The 16,565-nt window shown below is 46.1% G+C and overlaps 1 protein-coding gene across 2 annotated transcripts in view; it reads right to left on the minus strand.

Annotated features, from left to right (window-relative positions):
• Window positions 1-16,565, minus strand: part of ACTN2 (actinin alpha 2) — a 63,049-nt gene that overhangs the window by 20,136 nt on the left and 26,348 nt on the right. The window contains exons 4-9 of one of the 2 annotated variants that reach the window (XM_040623802.1): window positions 15,897-15,983; window positions 11,449-11,536; window positions 9,728-9,806; window positions 6,728-6,809; window positions 2,662-2,747; window positions 1,202-1,294 (exon numbers count right to left, since the gene is read on the minus strand). In XM_040623802.1, coding sequence (XP_040479736.1) covers window positions 1,202-1,294; window positions 2,662-2,747; window positions 6,728-6,809; window positions 9,728-9,806; window positions 11,449-11,536; window positions 15,897-15,983 — 515 coding nt within the window. Of the gene's footprint in view, window positions 1-1,201; window positions 1,295-2,661; window positions 2,748-3,886; window positions 3,973-6,727; window positions 6,810-9,727; window positions 9,807-11,448; window positions 11,537-15,896; window positions 15,984-16,565 lie in introns of both variants that reach the window. The other variant, XM_040623803.1, reaches the window with a different exon arrangement.

The raw sequence follows: 16,565 nt of genomic DNA on the forward strand, positions 1-16,565 counted from the left end.
TCCACATGATAGAAGGGAAAATGGTAGTGAATTCCTAAGGATGAAGTATATATGCTCCCTTTTCTCAAATTATGAGCAAGTTGAAAAGCTACTAATAACTGACACTCAGGATTACTTGGAAAACGACAGCGGGTAAGAATAAAAATCTGCTACAATGGTGACACACCCATAGTCAAAGGGTTTGAGGAGGATAAATGAAGGACCAGGGAAGAAAAGGAAGGACAGAATTACTGAGGACTGCCTGTCCTTTGGTCCCAGTCATGCCTCTACCCTGGCATTGGTCCCTGGGGCAAACAATGCTGCCAAATTGAATATTCCCACAGTAGCAGTATGAACACAAAAAGTCAGTATCATCAGATTGCATTACTATTAACCACTCCTTTGGAAGATTTACTCCAAGTATCCCTATGCTTTTCCCAGGACAGACCAAGTACCCACTAAATCAAGTCAGAGCAAAAATCATTTGGTCACTGCTGTGTGTCACTATGGTTGAGTTCCAGCCAGACAGGGTGTGGCTGTGCCCCTCACTCAGCCCACCCCTCGTATGGGAAAGCAACGCAGCAGCAGTGACAAGACTGGTTCGTTGCTATTTATGCTCTAATCAGAAAAAAGGAAGAGCAACATGGAAAGTGCTATTCTAACCAAGAATCTGGCTGAAGAGCTGGAGACGGCATCATTGAAATTCATGCTCAAACGCCTTGGATGGGGGGTTCTGTCTTCCCCATATCTCCCTCTAGATATTCACAGACACACACGCAAAGCTGAGCCGCGTCTCACAACAGGCTGGGCCAGTTCCTGGGACGCTCAGTCGCTGCGTGGAGCAGGGGGGCTGAGTAATGGAGGGCATGCTGGGTGAGGTCAGTAACCAATGAAGCAGGGGGAAAAAAGTAATGCGGTGTCCTCTGGGGGCGTCCAACCCCATCGGTGTAGAGCTGAGCATGGGATCACATCCCACTTCTGCAAACGTGCAAACTACCTCTATGCTTTGGGGCGGTTGGGGAGCCCATCACGATGACTTTTGTGCCAATCAGTATGTTGCTACAAGATGGGCAACCTCTGAGATCAAGTGCATTTTTCCACTTTGTTTCTGTCCGAGATGAAAAATGCAAAGGAAGAAAACACTGACAGTCGGTGTGTCCCCCTCCGTGCCTCTCCCTCTGGGTGGGAATGGACAGGACTGCCAGGCACCCGCTTCCTTTACCTCACTTGCTAGCCTCTCATATTCTTCCATCAGCCTCTCATTCTCTTGATTCACAGCAAGAACCTTACATATCCTGTTAGCCGCTGTCTCGGCCTGTAAAACACAATAGGTAAACAGGACAGCTCCGTCGACAGGGACATGCATGCACAGAACGGAACGTGGTGGGGCAGGAGAGGAAATGAGGAGATGGCGTGCTGATTCAGGGTTAGGGTGGAGGAAGACTGAGGGTATGGCTGTTGAACACTGAGTCATTTCACACCTTTTTTACACAGACTTACACGGCAGGCTGAGTGTACTGTGGGGAATAATGGGGAGATACCATTAGTCTAAAACACAAGCTTCGTAAAACATCAAGCAAGTTAGTGACAGAAATATGTGGGTCAAGGAAGCCGAAATTCCCCGTCCCTGAATGTCCACCTGAGCACTCTACTGACGTCCTGACTCTGGGGCCAGAACCCTCTAGATAACCTTAGCCTTTGGGAATCTGAGCAAAAAAAATAGCGGGGTCCTGAATATACATTGTCATTGCACCGAGTTCGCTGAAGCCCTCTTGTCCTGAAATGAATACGCAGAACTTGCTAGATGGGACCTTTCCACAGAGTTAAACTTGCTTTAAGATTTGTCTGACCTCCACAAGAAGTCATCGAGGTATGCAGAATTCTCGGTCGTCATTTCATGGAGGGCCAGGAGTGGCACAGTGCCCTGAACCACGACCACGTGATGAATCAGGAAGGGCAAGCTGCCCCTCCTGGCCTCCAGCCCGTCCCAAAGCCTTGCCCCTAAAGCCCCGTTTGCAATTAGCATCATTTGCTGGTGACGGTCATAGAAATGACACATACTGTGTCCCCTCCGCCCCCCGGTCCATCCGTTTTCTCCAAGTAGATTACGTGAAGGGGCAAGAGACAGGTGAATAAGGAGAAACCTGAGGGACATTCACCCACAATGTGTGTCTTAAGAAATGTGAATTCTTCTGAGTCATCCCTCCACTATTTCAATTAAATTAAGAGTGATCTTCAAAGATGTTAGAACAAATCACTGAACAGCGAAGGCGGTTTCTAGGCGGAGTAGAACCAGGGGCACCAGGAAGGCGCTCACTTGTCCTTGGTCAAATCTCCCTATCACTGTTCAATGACTGTGGCGCCATTCTCACGGCACTTTTTTTTCCTAAAGCACCAATGTTTCCCATAATTAACTAACGAAATCAAAGCAGTATCTTAGAAGGAAGGAAAGGTTAAAAACAACAACATTTTAGGAACGGTCTAAAGTTAAAGCTGTTAAAAAACACAAAGGATTCACAGTTTGGAAATTGGCGTATTAGGTCGTCACAACACACTTAGATTCCAAGGTAAGATGTGAAGCGCACGGACACACACCCAGGTACGCGCACGCACACACGCACACACAAGTAAAACCGGTGCAGGAGAGCCGCCCGGCAGCCCCGATCCACACGTGCTGAATACCTGCTCCGCGCCCGCAAACGCATGGTAGAAGCAGGACACGTAAGTCATGATAGCTCTCTCGTCGGGTTTGGGAGTGTTCACAATGTCTGAAGGGAGGGAAAATAACACAGAAAACAAACACACACACAGATGAAGAGTAGAAACCAGGGTGAACAAAGGGAAGAACAGATTGGTTTACACCGATCCATTTTGTGCGTGTGTCTGGGGCCCACGACGCTAAAGCTCGGGAAGGCTCTCTGGCACGGGCATGGTTTGTGAGCAGAAGGACTCGAATGATGGGAACCAGCATGGTTTTGTTTTTTTAATAAAACCAAGCTAAAGCTTTCTCCCTCCCCCGCCCCGTGATGAACTTCTCAAAGCGCAGTCAAGGCATGAATATGGGGACCGTGATCAGGGCTTGTTATCACACCCTAATGACTCGTGAGGCCCACGTCTGCTTGTCTGCTGACCGCATCAGGTCATCTGTCACTGCTGCTCTGAGCAACACGTGTCCCCTTGCAAGATGCTGGGAACACTGGCAGTGCCCCATGGCCCCATCTCTGCTGCCCCTTCCCCACCCCACCCCACCCCACCCCACCTTCCTAACCATCAGTTTTCTGGCTCCGTGAGCGGCCCTGGCTCCTAGGGGGACGAGATTCACTGGAGAGAACGTGGCTTCTAACCCCTTCTGTGCCTACTTACCTTGCCATTTACAGAAATCACCAAGGGTAACAAAACCTCTAGAGAGAAGGATAGACACGGCTTGCATGTGTTGTTACTGTTGCTACCATTTGTATTAGCTGCCGAGACCACCAGCAGGAAGAGAAAGCAGGACAGTGCGAACACACAACCTTTCTACTTCCACTCTGGCGACACCATTGTTTGCTGAATTGCTTTTTAACTAAACTCGGTTCTGTCACTGGATAGAATGCAGTTAAAAAGAGACCTTGTAATTCCCTAAAGGGGGAAACCTAGTCACCGGGTTTTCAGAGGGTATGCCTAGAAAGGATGTGGGGTTGTGTCACGGCATGGAATCTTCTGGAAAACAAACATGAACGGCATACTATTGCATGGACAGAAAGTAAGTTTCAAAGAAAACTAGACTAAAAAAGACAAATGACTGCCTCCTCAAACCAGACAGGTCTCCTTACTCGGAGGAGAGGGGAAAAGAGAAAAACAATTGGGGAAAAAAAATTAAGACACAGAAGGTGAAGGGTGAGTGGTGATTCATGTTTTACATCCTCACCTTCTGTGCACCAGCAAAAGCATGATAGTAACAGGAAACATAAGTCATTATGGCTCTCTCATCGGGTCTGGCAGTGTATACTAAATCTGTGTGGAGAAAAGAAGGTTAACTGCCGGATGTTCTAGCACCCGCGGCTTCGGCCAAGTGCTGCCTCGGAGAAGAGTCACAGCCTCGCATCTCTCCCCCGCACCCCTCCCACACTTTGCGGTTAAAACGTTGGCTCCCGTCAAAGAATTCGGACCTATGAAGTCCTTCCTCTCTGTGCACTTTTGAGGACTGCCAGAGAAGGACACGGTAGCCCAGAAAGAGCCCTCAACGGGCAAGGAGGTCACACCCGCGGCCAGGATCGGCGCTCCGGGAGCCCCCAGGATGCACAGCACAGAGCATCCCCCGAGACGGTCTCCCGCTGCACACACGGACGGCCGGGGGTCGACAGAGATCCCCTCTGCGAGTCCACACAGAACCTGCACACGCAGGAACCTAAGCCCGGAGCTCACCTGAGGGAAAAGTTTGTGGAGGAAAATAGAGAAACAACTTCCAGACCCTTTTCAAAGCACATCAGATGCTTAAGAGGAGGACAAATTTCTCCAGTGTTTGCTACGGGCAACAGTCCACGGGAGAGGGGCCCAAGGAGTACCTCGGAAATCCCCACTTAGGGTTCAGGCCCCAACACAAGGACAGGAAGTGAGGTGAAGAGCAGCAGGCGGGAAGGCAAGGCTGCTCCGGAGGGACGAGCGTTCTGACAGGAGGCGGCCAGCTCGGGGACGCCGCTGAAACAAGGGCACGCTACCACCACACCGTGGGGGTGATAAGTCCAATGGCAGGTGTAGCGAGGATACAGAGAGGGTCACGCGCGGGGGACCTGCTGGGTAGTCCTGTCAGTCAGTGAGCCCCACACCCAAGTCAGTCAAGTTCATGACTGCTAGAAGATTCCTGTGAGAAATTACACAGAAAATATTATAGTATGTAAGCATTTTTCTGAACACTTGAAAGGAAAAGAAAATAGATGAAAACGTGTCACAACGGAGGAGGAAATGAAGGCGTACCAGCGCATCTCATCGGCCTGGGAGGATTCACAGGGTGGACACACGCCCGGACTGGGACTCAGAGGCTAAGGGAAAATGTACCGACTAAGAAGCACGTCAGCAGCCCAGAGGAGTAATGGTGACCCTGAACTCACCCTCGACTGCAGTGTATTAGGGAGGCATTAACTTACTAAATGTCATCTGTTTTCTCCTCCCTTTAGTATCCTAGCTATTAATTCGAGTGGGTGAACCCTGCGTAGTTACTTACTCTATGGAAAGGTCGAAGGAGATGCCACGCAAATGTAGACTTAGCTTAGAAAAAGGAACTATTTTTTCTATGTTGTTGCTTCATTACTTGACTGACTCTCTCCCTTTGCAGAGTGTTGGAAAACCATCAACAGATTCGGAGGAGTGTATTAAAGGGTTAATGCCCAGTAATACAGGTGTTTGTTAAAATGGTTAAATTAATGAATGGGTAAAATCAGAATCCTGCTTTGAAGGTCACTGTTATGTGTCCCTAAAAGGACATGTTGAAGTCCTATCCCCCACCCCTGGTACCTGTGAATGGGACCTCATTCGCAAGTAGGCTGTTGTAGAGAGAATCAAGTTAAGACGAGGTCCTGCTGGGGTAGGGAGGATCCTTAATCTAACATGACTGATGTCCTTACAGGAGAGAGGGAAAGAGACATACAGACAGAGAGGGAAGAGTGATGCTACCAGAAGCCAAGGAGTGCACAGGGCTTTCTGCAGCTGGAAGAGACGAGGAAGGAACCTGCTTTACAGGCTTTGGAGGAAGCACGGCCCTGCCAACAGCTTGGTTTCAGACTTACAGCCTACAAATTCCTGCTGCTTCAAGCCACCTAGTTTATGATAATTTATAATGCAATCACCAAAAATGAGGAGGAACAGAAGACTGACAACTGACTATAATCAAGTTCTTTGCTTTTCGTCAATAATGCCAATTAGGGGAAGAAATGGACCATTACGGAGTAACAGTATTAACAACAAACGCAGCAACGTGAGTTCCCTGAGGGCAGGGCCCCACCTTACACATCTCATTCTCTCCCCAAGTACCTCGCAGAGGGTCTCGCTCCTGGCAGGCACTCAATCTGTGTCTGTTGAGTGGTGAGTGAACCCTGACAAGGGAAATGAACAGATGGTCTCCCCGTACCTGTGCTTTCTATGGTGTGCCGTAGGGACACCGCACGCAAACGTATCACAGAGAGGGCACACAGGTTACCTGGAACGAGTCCCCAGCAAGCACGATGCTCAGCTGTAAAATGGTTAGACGTTCTCCCAGATCTAACTAAACTAAATTTAACTTAGACCCAAAATCGAACGTGGAAGTTCGAGAGGTACGCGGACGGCCAAATGTCCCATGTTCTCTATTTCTTCTAACTTCTGGTTGGAAGGAAGGATGTTTTTCCTTGTGGAGTCCTGAGCACTTCACAAGAAGACGTATTTGCTAAGCTTGTCTCCATGTGGTAAGAAAAATAAGTGTGTTGTTACAAAAATAAAAAAAGTAAGTTTGTCTTTGCAGATCGCAAACCAAAGCATTCCGTTTCTTTGCCAAACCTGAACCTTTTACCAAACTCTTTCACTCTAGTTTTGCTGGCGTGGCTCTGAGCAGGAGTTTCAAAAAGAACTCATGAACGAGCTAAAAATGCTCCTCACACTCCCGTGGCCAATGACAGGAACGTCTTCAGATTCCTAAGTTCGTCAGATGTAACTTGGCTACAGAGTTTTACAAACCCGCACACGGCCACGGCACGACGAGGCCACAGACTTTAGTCAGTAAACACAATTTTCCTCTCACCTTCAGCATCCAGCATTTTGGGAATATCCAGGTGCTTCTCTGCAATTTCCATGGCCAGGTTAATATTTCCTATTGGGTCATCCTGCATGAAAAACAGCACAACCACTGTTTGAAAATAGCTTTTGAACAGCACTTATGAATAATGTGTTTCACACACCTCATTTTTAGGAGGAGACCTTTCCATGCACAGAACTGTAAGAGTGTAAGTAGTTTTCCTTCTTATCTTTTTCCAGTTGCTCCAAACACTTAGAGAAACACCAAAACTGATACGAAGCCCACACAACACATGCACATTCCAAATCATAGAACGTGAGCCCAAGGTTTCAGAGCACAACCGCTTTGCAGACAGGAGAAAAGCTGTCAGATATGTCCTCATGGGCTGGAAAGAACACTCAGAATACCTCCGAACTCATTTTCAACTCTATTGATAACAACCTTTCAATGATTCCAGAAGAAATCATGAAACAGACAATTCCCAGATCTCGAAGGTGATCCCGGAGAACATTTAGTACAGTGCTTTTGCTTTAAATATAAGAAAGCTGAGGGGTAAAGAGAGGGAAACATGCCAGCTGGTGAAACTTCTGGATTCCCAAAGAAGGTCACAAGATGGCTACAAAGAGCAAAAATTATCTTCTAGGATGCAAAAGACTGAAATTGTACATGAAAACTGTGAGGAAATTTTTGTTCTTAAGATTACGTTTATCTTCACTGTGAAATTGGTTAAATATGCATATTTATATTTGCATACGTATATAATACAATAAATTTAACCAGAGGTGTATAACCAAAACACCGAAAAATTTAAAGACTCATTTAACATTCTTGTTTTGATCCACTTAGGATGTCATTATGAACATGAAATGGGATAGGGGTAGTTAAGATAGAAAATTGAACTGAAAAGTACTGTTAGTCCAGGGATGGCTTTAATGAATTTTGACATCAAAGCCCTTTGAACATTCTGGACACTGCAGTGCTCTGCAACGAGTCCATCTGAAGAGGCTGAAGCAATTGTAAAAGGGCGGACTTTAAAAACACATGCACGAGGGTCAATGAAGAAACCCAAGTAAGCTTCCGGGACTCACCGAGTAGACATTTCAGGCAAAACATTTTTTTTGAGTAAATGTTTTAACAAAGCATATAAGCATTTCCTTAAAGCAGCCATGTCATAATGTGAGCCTTACCTGCATATTTTATGCATATGTTTATAAAGCCAAATTGCTGAGGAAGATTTTTTGTTTTAAATATATAAGAAAAATTTCAGCATTAAAAATAGATGGATTCTGAGACTCTGTGAACACTGTCTCATTTATACTGTAACTGAGAGAGATAAAACGTGACAGTGCAGTATTTTCTTGGCTCAGCGACTGGCCACGTGACCTTGGGCAGACTGCTGAATTCCATACCCCTTCATCTGTAAAACTGGGATGATAACAGTACGGATGCATTATATCTCACTGTGCACTGTGAAGCCTGAAGGAATGTGCATGTATATGTAACATACACAGTAGAACGAGCATTAACATACATAATATGTGTGGTATGTGTCCCACACATATGAATATATACATATGTAACATATGTACTTATTAACAACGGAGTCTAATCTAGAGCTATGTAAGTATGAACTGCTATTGCTCATGACTATCATTTTTCACTCATCTTAGACAGCCAATTACCCCAGGTCTGTTGACCATTCGTAATAAAAATCGACCATTCTAATGCGCTAACAAATCTAGTTCGATCTAGAACAATCCCTTCATTCTGCAAATGAGACAGAGATTCATTGAAAAAAACATACACCATCTCCATGTTTGAAACGTCTCAAAATAACTCCAGAATAGGAGAATATGGGCTTTGAAAAGTTGAGGACCTCCGGCAACCCTCTGTCACGGAATTGTAGGGTTCATCTTTCCCTGCAAGTCAATTCTTCACGAGCTCCCCCGCAGTCATCGGAGACAGGCCCGCAGTGAGCAACGAGCAAGTAACAACGAATGAGGGGGCAGAAGTGACCTTTCCAACGACCATGCATGGCACACAGGTAGGGGCGGCATGCGGGGACAGACTCCACACCACAACACGGCAACTCAAGCGAGCGGCCGGCAGAGCACACCAGCAACCAGAGGGACTCGCGGCGACCTGTTCGGGGCAGGCAGCCTGTAGTCCTAAATCTGTACATGTCATCATGTCCAGGGCAGTGCACTGCCTGCCACAAGGCTTCCATCACAGATTATATTTCTAAACTACTTTTCTGAAGAAAGAGTTCTGAGACTATTTGAAACTTAAGTACACTAAAGCTTAAGCTTAGAGAGAGAATTAAAATGTCATCAGCTGAATTTTCTAAAGAGAGCAAAACTAAAATTAATAACGAAAACAGTTTTCTTTAAAAAAAATTTTTTTTTAAGATTTTATTTTTAAGTAATCTCTTCGCCTAACGTGCGGCTCGAACTCACAATCCCGAGACCAAGAGTCGCACACTCTTCTGACTGAGCCAGCCAGGTGCCCCCAAACACTCTTCTCTAAAGCCACAACGAATACCTTCTCTCGATTGCAAGATAATGATCAAATGCCCCTCGTGTGAGAAGTTAATCAGTTCTGAGTAAAAATGTCTGCAACTAAATCCTTCGGAAAAGGTAAAGGGAATTTAAAAAGAAGGCTTAGAGTATTTGAACATTTCAACTCCCCCCTCAAAAAAGCCCATATATGCTTCCCTTCTCATATTTACAATCTGGGAATGTAAAATCTCTAAAAAACATCTTAATTTGAGCCAAAAGGGTGACTTGGCTTTGGGTCTTGTCCCACCCTATTTAACAGTAATTAAATAATTATCAATCAAAGTATTTTCCTGGCTGCCTGTCCCGTCTGCATTGCGTGCAAGGCTAGCAGGGAGACGGCTGGCGACAGCCTGCGTGTTCTTATGCGAGTTCAGTGCTGATGTGCTCACTTGGAGGACGACATGCTGAGGGGCAGAGCGGACACGGCATGCCAGGCGCCCAAAATGACCTTGTTAAGCTTTGAGTAGTCAATGAGGTCGGGCCGGTGTCTGTGGATGAGCGCACAGAGTCCGAGGCCATCCTTCCAGCTGCACCATGGTCGGAAGAACAGGAACATGTGTTAGCGGAGAGAAAGCAGCAGCAAGGCTCTCTGCCCTTGGTCAGACTCAGGCTGGAAATGGTGGGATGCACGGCCCCTCATGTCCTTCTGTCTGACTGAATGCACACAAGGCCCCCTGTTCCTCCCTCCCTACTTGACCCAGTGACCTTGTGGTCCCTTCCTTGAACACCAGGCTTCTTCCTGGGGTCCTTCTGGGGTCTGCTGGGCTCCTCTTCATTTACAGCTCCAGGCCCACCCTTGCCTCCTCCCTGTCTCCCGGCCCAGGCTGGTTCTGGGCTGCAAGAACCTGAAACGGCCCTCTGCTCCACCTCTGCCCTCCTCCCCGGTCAGTGCCCTCGGGTCCTGATCCGTCCTCCCTCTCTCCTCTCAGTCTCCCACGTCGGCCCTCCTGCAGGGTCTGCCCAATAACCACACACAAGGATGTCTGCACTTCCCCCCAAGATCCTTAGTACACTCAGCTCCCAGGGACTCCTCTGTCTTCACAATGTTCTTTACTTGTTTTCAAAAAGGCAAAGACACATTAGCGCCCCAAGAACTCAGCAAAGAGGACCTGGATTCCTGGTCTGTTTCCCCAGAGATGCTCGTGCTAACTGTTCTCTAGACAACCCCGGGCTTTGAGCTTGCCGGTGGTGACCAGGGGTTCACCGAGGGCTGGGAGTGGTAGTTCTGTTCCTCAGAGTGTCAGGGGAAGAAAGAAACCCCAGGGGCTACACAGCTGAAGTGCTTGGGGCCAATCTTGGGCCCAAGGAGGAAAGGTGAGAAGGTCATCGAGAAGCAAGTTGACTTTCACACTGGCAGAAGGCCTGCCTTCTACTTCATGGCTTCTCCTATCCTTGAGACAGCGTGTTGGGGGGACAGAGAAGTCCTCTTCCCCACCTTTGTATGCTCAAGGCCTGGCTCAGTGCCTGACGCCTGGTAGACACTCTCATATTTGTCTACCCGGGAGAACCTCCCCCATATTTCCTCCCTTCATTTCTCTGATTATCCATGGTGGCTGGGGATCCGTTTCTATTCCCGGGTAACCCACCATGTAAACGGTGAAAATACAGACAACTCTTCTACTCACAAATGATAATGGTGGAAGACCCGCGTGAGGAGAGACCCCACGCTCTGAGATTACATTCAGGTTTCATTCACACAGGTTCCTGTCATTTTACAAACATGAGTTTCCTCCTGCTCTCGAGCCCCAGCATCCACAGCTGGCCGAGGAAGTGTCTTTCCGTGTAGCCCAGAGGGAGGCATCGGGGTGGAGACAGTACATCAGGGGGACACGCAGACTCGGCCTTGGTGTCCTTGCTGAGAAGCCACGCCTGCCACCTCCCCCAGCAGCCGGGGAAGGCCACAGTGAGGGGCATGCCTACACCCCCAAACTGTAAGGCCCACTGGGGTGCCTAGCAGTACCGTGCTGTTTTCCCAGCACCTCAAACCCTAATCAGACGTGTTCCCCTGAGAGATAGTAAGCATCACAGAGGCTGCAGCCTCAGGTCCACTGCAGACGTAAAACACGTCTCAGACAGGAGCCCGAAGACGCTCGCACACGTAACCAGGGCCCTCTCGGCCACTGAGGACTCCAGTGAGAATGCAAGCAGCCCAGGGCCCTGCTTGCTCACCTGGTGTGGAAGTTCTGAATGTTCACGTTTCTATAAGGAGCGGTTTTCCTCTGACACCAAAGCAGCAGGCCTTCTTTGGCCGAGGTTTCTGTAATGACAGCCAAGAAAAAGTGTCCACACGGAGATACTCACTGCTTAATGCACCCAGCGCCTAGGCCCTTGACAAAGCGGCCTCCCGGGGGGCAACCACCCAACGCATCATCGTGTCTCACGATCTCTGCCGGGACCCTGCTCCCGGGGACGGACTTCTGACGTCACCGAAGGGACCTGAACAGGCCGACACAGGAGCAACGACAAGGTGTGACATCATAGAAAAGCAGACCACAGGGATATTGGCAACTAATCATATTTTCGAAGTTTCACTTAAAAACTACCACTACTCACTAGTCTAGGACTTCGCTAACCAGTCGTTCGACTCACTTACGGTTTTAGGTCAACGGGATTCACAGAGGCCGCGGCGTCTCAGATTGACGCCCTCCCCCGCTGACTTTTACAATACCAAAAGGCTTGTATTAGTATGTTCCAGCTTGGGCCACTTGAGTTGTGATCAAGTAGAAACAACGACAGGCCCCCGTGGTAGCGCACGGCAGGCCGCTGAGGGGCTGCGCGGAAGCCACCCCGGCGTTCCCCGGAGGCCATAGCTCCTCCTGCCACTCCAGCCCGGTGCTGAGGGAGGGAGGAGGGGCCCTGGGCCCGGGCCACTCCTGTGCCCGCGCAGCTCCTCAGAGCGACAGACGCTGAAGGGCTCCCATCAGCCTGGCTGAACAGGCCTGCGGCCCTACTGCTGTGAAGACCCTTCTCCCTGCAGCCCTCCCTTCTTCTCCAGCACAGGGGTTGGCCAGGTGCACTGGCCTGATGGCTCTCTCGGCCATTTCTGGTTCTTCATATGCATTTCCCGCAACATAGCTCCGGCACGTCTGTTCTGGACTGAATGTTTGTATCCCCCCAAACTCCTATGTTAAAGCCCTGACTTATTTAGAGATGGAGGCTTTGGGAGGCAATTAGGGTTAGATGAGGTCATGAGGGTGGGGCTCCCATGACGGGATTAGTGTCCTTCTGAGAAGAGAGCTCTTCCTCTCCCTCTGCCATGAAGGAGATTGCAAGAAGGTGACCATCTACAAGCCAAAATGAAGGTCCTTAGCAAACACGGACCATGCTGGCACTGATCGAGGACTCCCAGCCTCTAGAACCATGAGAAAATAAATTTCTGTTTGTCAGGCCACTCAGTCTATGGTATTTTGTTATGATAGCCCAAGCTAATACCCACCGGGCTCTGGCATTTTGGAGGACCCAAAGTTACATGCATCCAAACAGCTCCTCAAAACCACTCCCAAAATCTAGGATTCTGCCTGTATTCAAGTGCTAACAATTTAGAAAACCCCTGTAAAGATGGGGACTCTTGACTAACATTGGGCCCTGGCCTTCTGTTTCAGTTAGGACTCAGTTGATTTTTTTTTTCTGTAAAAAGTATTCTGTAATTATTTATCTCCATTGTCCATTCTAGTTCAGACTTTCCTGTGACCCATAACCCAGCTGAAATAAACACACTCCCAAAATTTCATGTGCTATAGGAATCATCTGAATGACTCTTATTCATGTCTCTTCTCTAGAAAATCTTATTAAGAGAAACAACGGAAAGTCCTAAGACTTTACTCAAATATTAACTGGTAAAAACATTGAAAAATGGAACTCCATACTGCCTGCCTTTGGGGTCCCGACCAATGTAACTAATTTTTTTTCTTTTTTTTTATAATAATTTTTTATTATGTTACATTAGTCACCATACAGTACATCCCTAGTTTTTGATATAAAGTTCCATGATTCATTATTTGCGTATAACACCCAGTGCACCATGCAGTACGTGCCCTCCTTACTACCCATCACCAGCCTATCCCATTCTCCCACCCCCTCCCCTCTGAAGCCCTCGGTTTGTTTCCCAGAGTCCATAGTCTCTCATTGCTCATTCCCCCTTCTGTTTACCCCCCCTTCATTCTTCCCTCCTTCCCCTACTGATCTTCCTATTTCTTATGTTCCATAAATGAGTGAAACCATATGATAATTGTCTTTCTCTGCTTGACTTATTTCACTTAGCATTATCTCCTCCAGTGCCGTCCATGTTGCTGCAAATGTTACCCGACCAATGTAACTAATAAGAAAAAGTACATCATCAGGAGGGAATAACGCACTGTATTTTACAAAGTTGAAATGAAATTTAGGCTAGAAAAGTAAACAGAGGTAAAGCAGATCAATACAATCTCATAACTGCTACTGAAGTTAAAATTTGCCAGTCATGGAGTTTCACCTAATTTCTGTCTGAATATGTCTGAACACTCTTAGGCGATGAACGTCAAAGTTCTCTCCTTAGTTCATTGGCTAATCTAATCAAATGGACTCTCTCTCCCACCCTCAAGACCATTGTTAGGTTCTCCTGACCAGGCTACAAGGTGGTGCCTATTATGTCCCGGCTCCCTGCAAGGACAGCTTACACCGAAGCACGGCCATTTGGCATACACAAAATCGTGGATGAGAAAAGCACATTATAAATAGGTAGGGCCATTTATCATTCCATAACAAAATACCACAAGATGCACCAAGCAACCCCATCCGTGTGCACTGGGACCTCCTTCATTAGCAGGTGTATTGATCTCTCATTTTATTTCCTGGAAGAAATCCAGCATTCTGTGGAAGGAGACTGGCTCCTCAAAGGATTCAGTCATAATAACAATGTCTTTTTGCACATGCTACACATCATTAAAATGAACTAAGATCATCTTTCTATAGACCTCCACAAATTAGCGAGGTTGTTAAGAAATGACTCCGAAAAAGTAAAACAGTAAATAAAATAAAAATGTAAGTCAGCCAACTACCTCTGAAAGATACCTACTTGGAAGAGATCTAGGCACTTTGCTAATCAAATTCCCACTTTTGGGTGTTTCATTTCTTAGTCTTTGGAAAAGCAGATTAATGCATTTTTTAATTGTCATATTTCACAAAATATTGTGACTTGTTTATCTTATTTGGGGCACATTAATAATCACGTTAGGGAAAATGAATAATGGATAATACCACTCATAGCTACACTTGAACTAGAAGCAAGTTCTAAATTAGTATTATCAACTAATTTGAAATTTGTAACCAATCATAAAAAAACCTGTAATAACCTCTGTAGTATTTGTGGGAAAAGGATTTGCTACTCTAGCAAATGCAATTGTGTGAACATGATTTTTAAAAACAGTATTTGTTCTTTAAGGTGGGATCAACTGTTTACATATTAAAATTTGGAAGTATACAAAATTGGTAAAATTATTACAAATTACTGTTTTTTAATAAAACAAGAACTTTTAAGAAGCATCTTATTATTTTCACTGGAATGAAATGAATGTACTTTAATAAAACACACTGTATGAAAATTTTCAAATTCAGACTATTTATTAATTCTAGCTGGCTGTCATTTTCGAGCCTGAATTATTGAGAGTATCTTACTTAGATTTTTAGGTGACACGAATGGGGCTTCCATGCCAGAAGGGAATAATCTAAGTGGGTCAAAAATTCCTCAAGGGTAAATATTGTCGGCTTCATGCCATCCGGCACAGAAGCAGGGACATTATTGGTTTTTAATGTTTGTTGGTGGATTAGTAACTAACATCACCTAAGAAGACCCGCATCGGAGGGTACTCAGTCCCGGGCGGAATTACAAACAATGCCCCTCCCCTCACCGTTCCGGTACCTGGTTACCCATTAGGTGACCAAGGTGCAGGACGCTGACTGGCCCGACAATTCAGACTACCTTCAAATGTGTTCTGCAGCTACACATTCTGTGATTTGAGGGCTAAATAGGCAAAGTTCTAATTGTAAGAATGTCAATTTGACACTTTTCAACAGTGCTGAATTCATCAAAATATTTAGGAGTACTGTGGGCGTAAAAGACTAAAGATTTTCATCTTGGGTGGCAGTGCCAAGGACTACGGTTCTATTATAGTGACGGAACAGTTGTCAGGGCAAAAGCTGCAGTAACAAGGGAGATTTTGTTAACAGAAAGAAAGAGACAGAGGAGGAAGGTAGGGAGGGAGGGTGAATGAATACACTCAGATTTCAACAGATTGTTTTTTTGCACCTGAAAAAAAACACGTTTCAACTGCAAGTCTACAGAACTGTTATAGTTGCGAACCTACGAGTATAATACGCAATTAAAAACTCAAAAAATGCTCATTTTAAAAAGCGACTTCTGTTCTGAACATGTGCTCATCTTTTCCAAAATGATTCCACCCCCATGAATGGGGTCTTTCCCACACAAATATAAAACCTGTGAAAACCCAACTCCCTTATCTTCCATTAAATCATGTAAATGACTGTTCAATTTTACAAAACCCTATTTAAATTTTACTTTATAAACTCAATTTACAATTACTCTAGCCTAATACAACCAGATTTTCAACCATGTCTTTTACCTTCAACTGAAATATCCTGAATAGCGAAACGAAGGATGATGGTCCAGATCATACCCAGCGTCATCTTCACGTTGCCATCCACAATTTCTTTAGGAAAGAAAAAACAACCACAAATTCGTGTTAAGATAAAGTAATCAGTGCATAAATTTTCCCTATAGCTTGTACGTTTCCCATAAGTTTTGACTTGAGAGCTATTGGAAAAAATATATATACACGGAAAGACCAGTTCATGTTTTGTAAGTGTCACTGTGTGTCTAGTTATACAATATTCATAACCAAATGTCTCTGGTTTAAATGAGTTCTGAGTTCATAATAAGCACATATCTTGCAAATGCATAATCACTGAAAACAACCCAAGAGTCTCCAAAGCTTAAAGACTAGATGCACCAAGGTTCTAAGTAATCAAGTTCAGAGAACACAGGCTCACCATCACCACGGTAGTTCCAGAGCTCCCCAGGTGGGGCAAGTTCAAAGTACTCAGCTGTATACAGTAAGAATCAGAGTCGTCTCAGCTCCTGCCAAACTCACCAGGGCTCCCAATCTCCCAGAGAATGAAGAGGACGCTTGCCTCCTATTAATTCGTTCTTAAGAGTCACCGGGAAGGTTAAGCTCTTTCTCAGCCCGATAATCACGTTGAAGAAGATGGCATTATATTTGACTCTATTCTTT

This window comes from Ursus maritimus, unplaced genomic scaffold, assembly GCF_017311325.1.
Source record: "Ursus maritimus isolate PB19 unplaced genomic scaffold, ASM1731132v1 scaffold_7, whole genome shotgun sequence".
In the NCBI taxonomy this organism is placed as follows: Eukaryota; Metazoa; Chordata; class Mammalia; order Carnivora; family Ursidae; genus Ursus; species Ursus maritimus.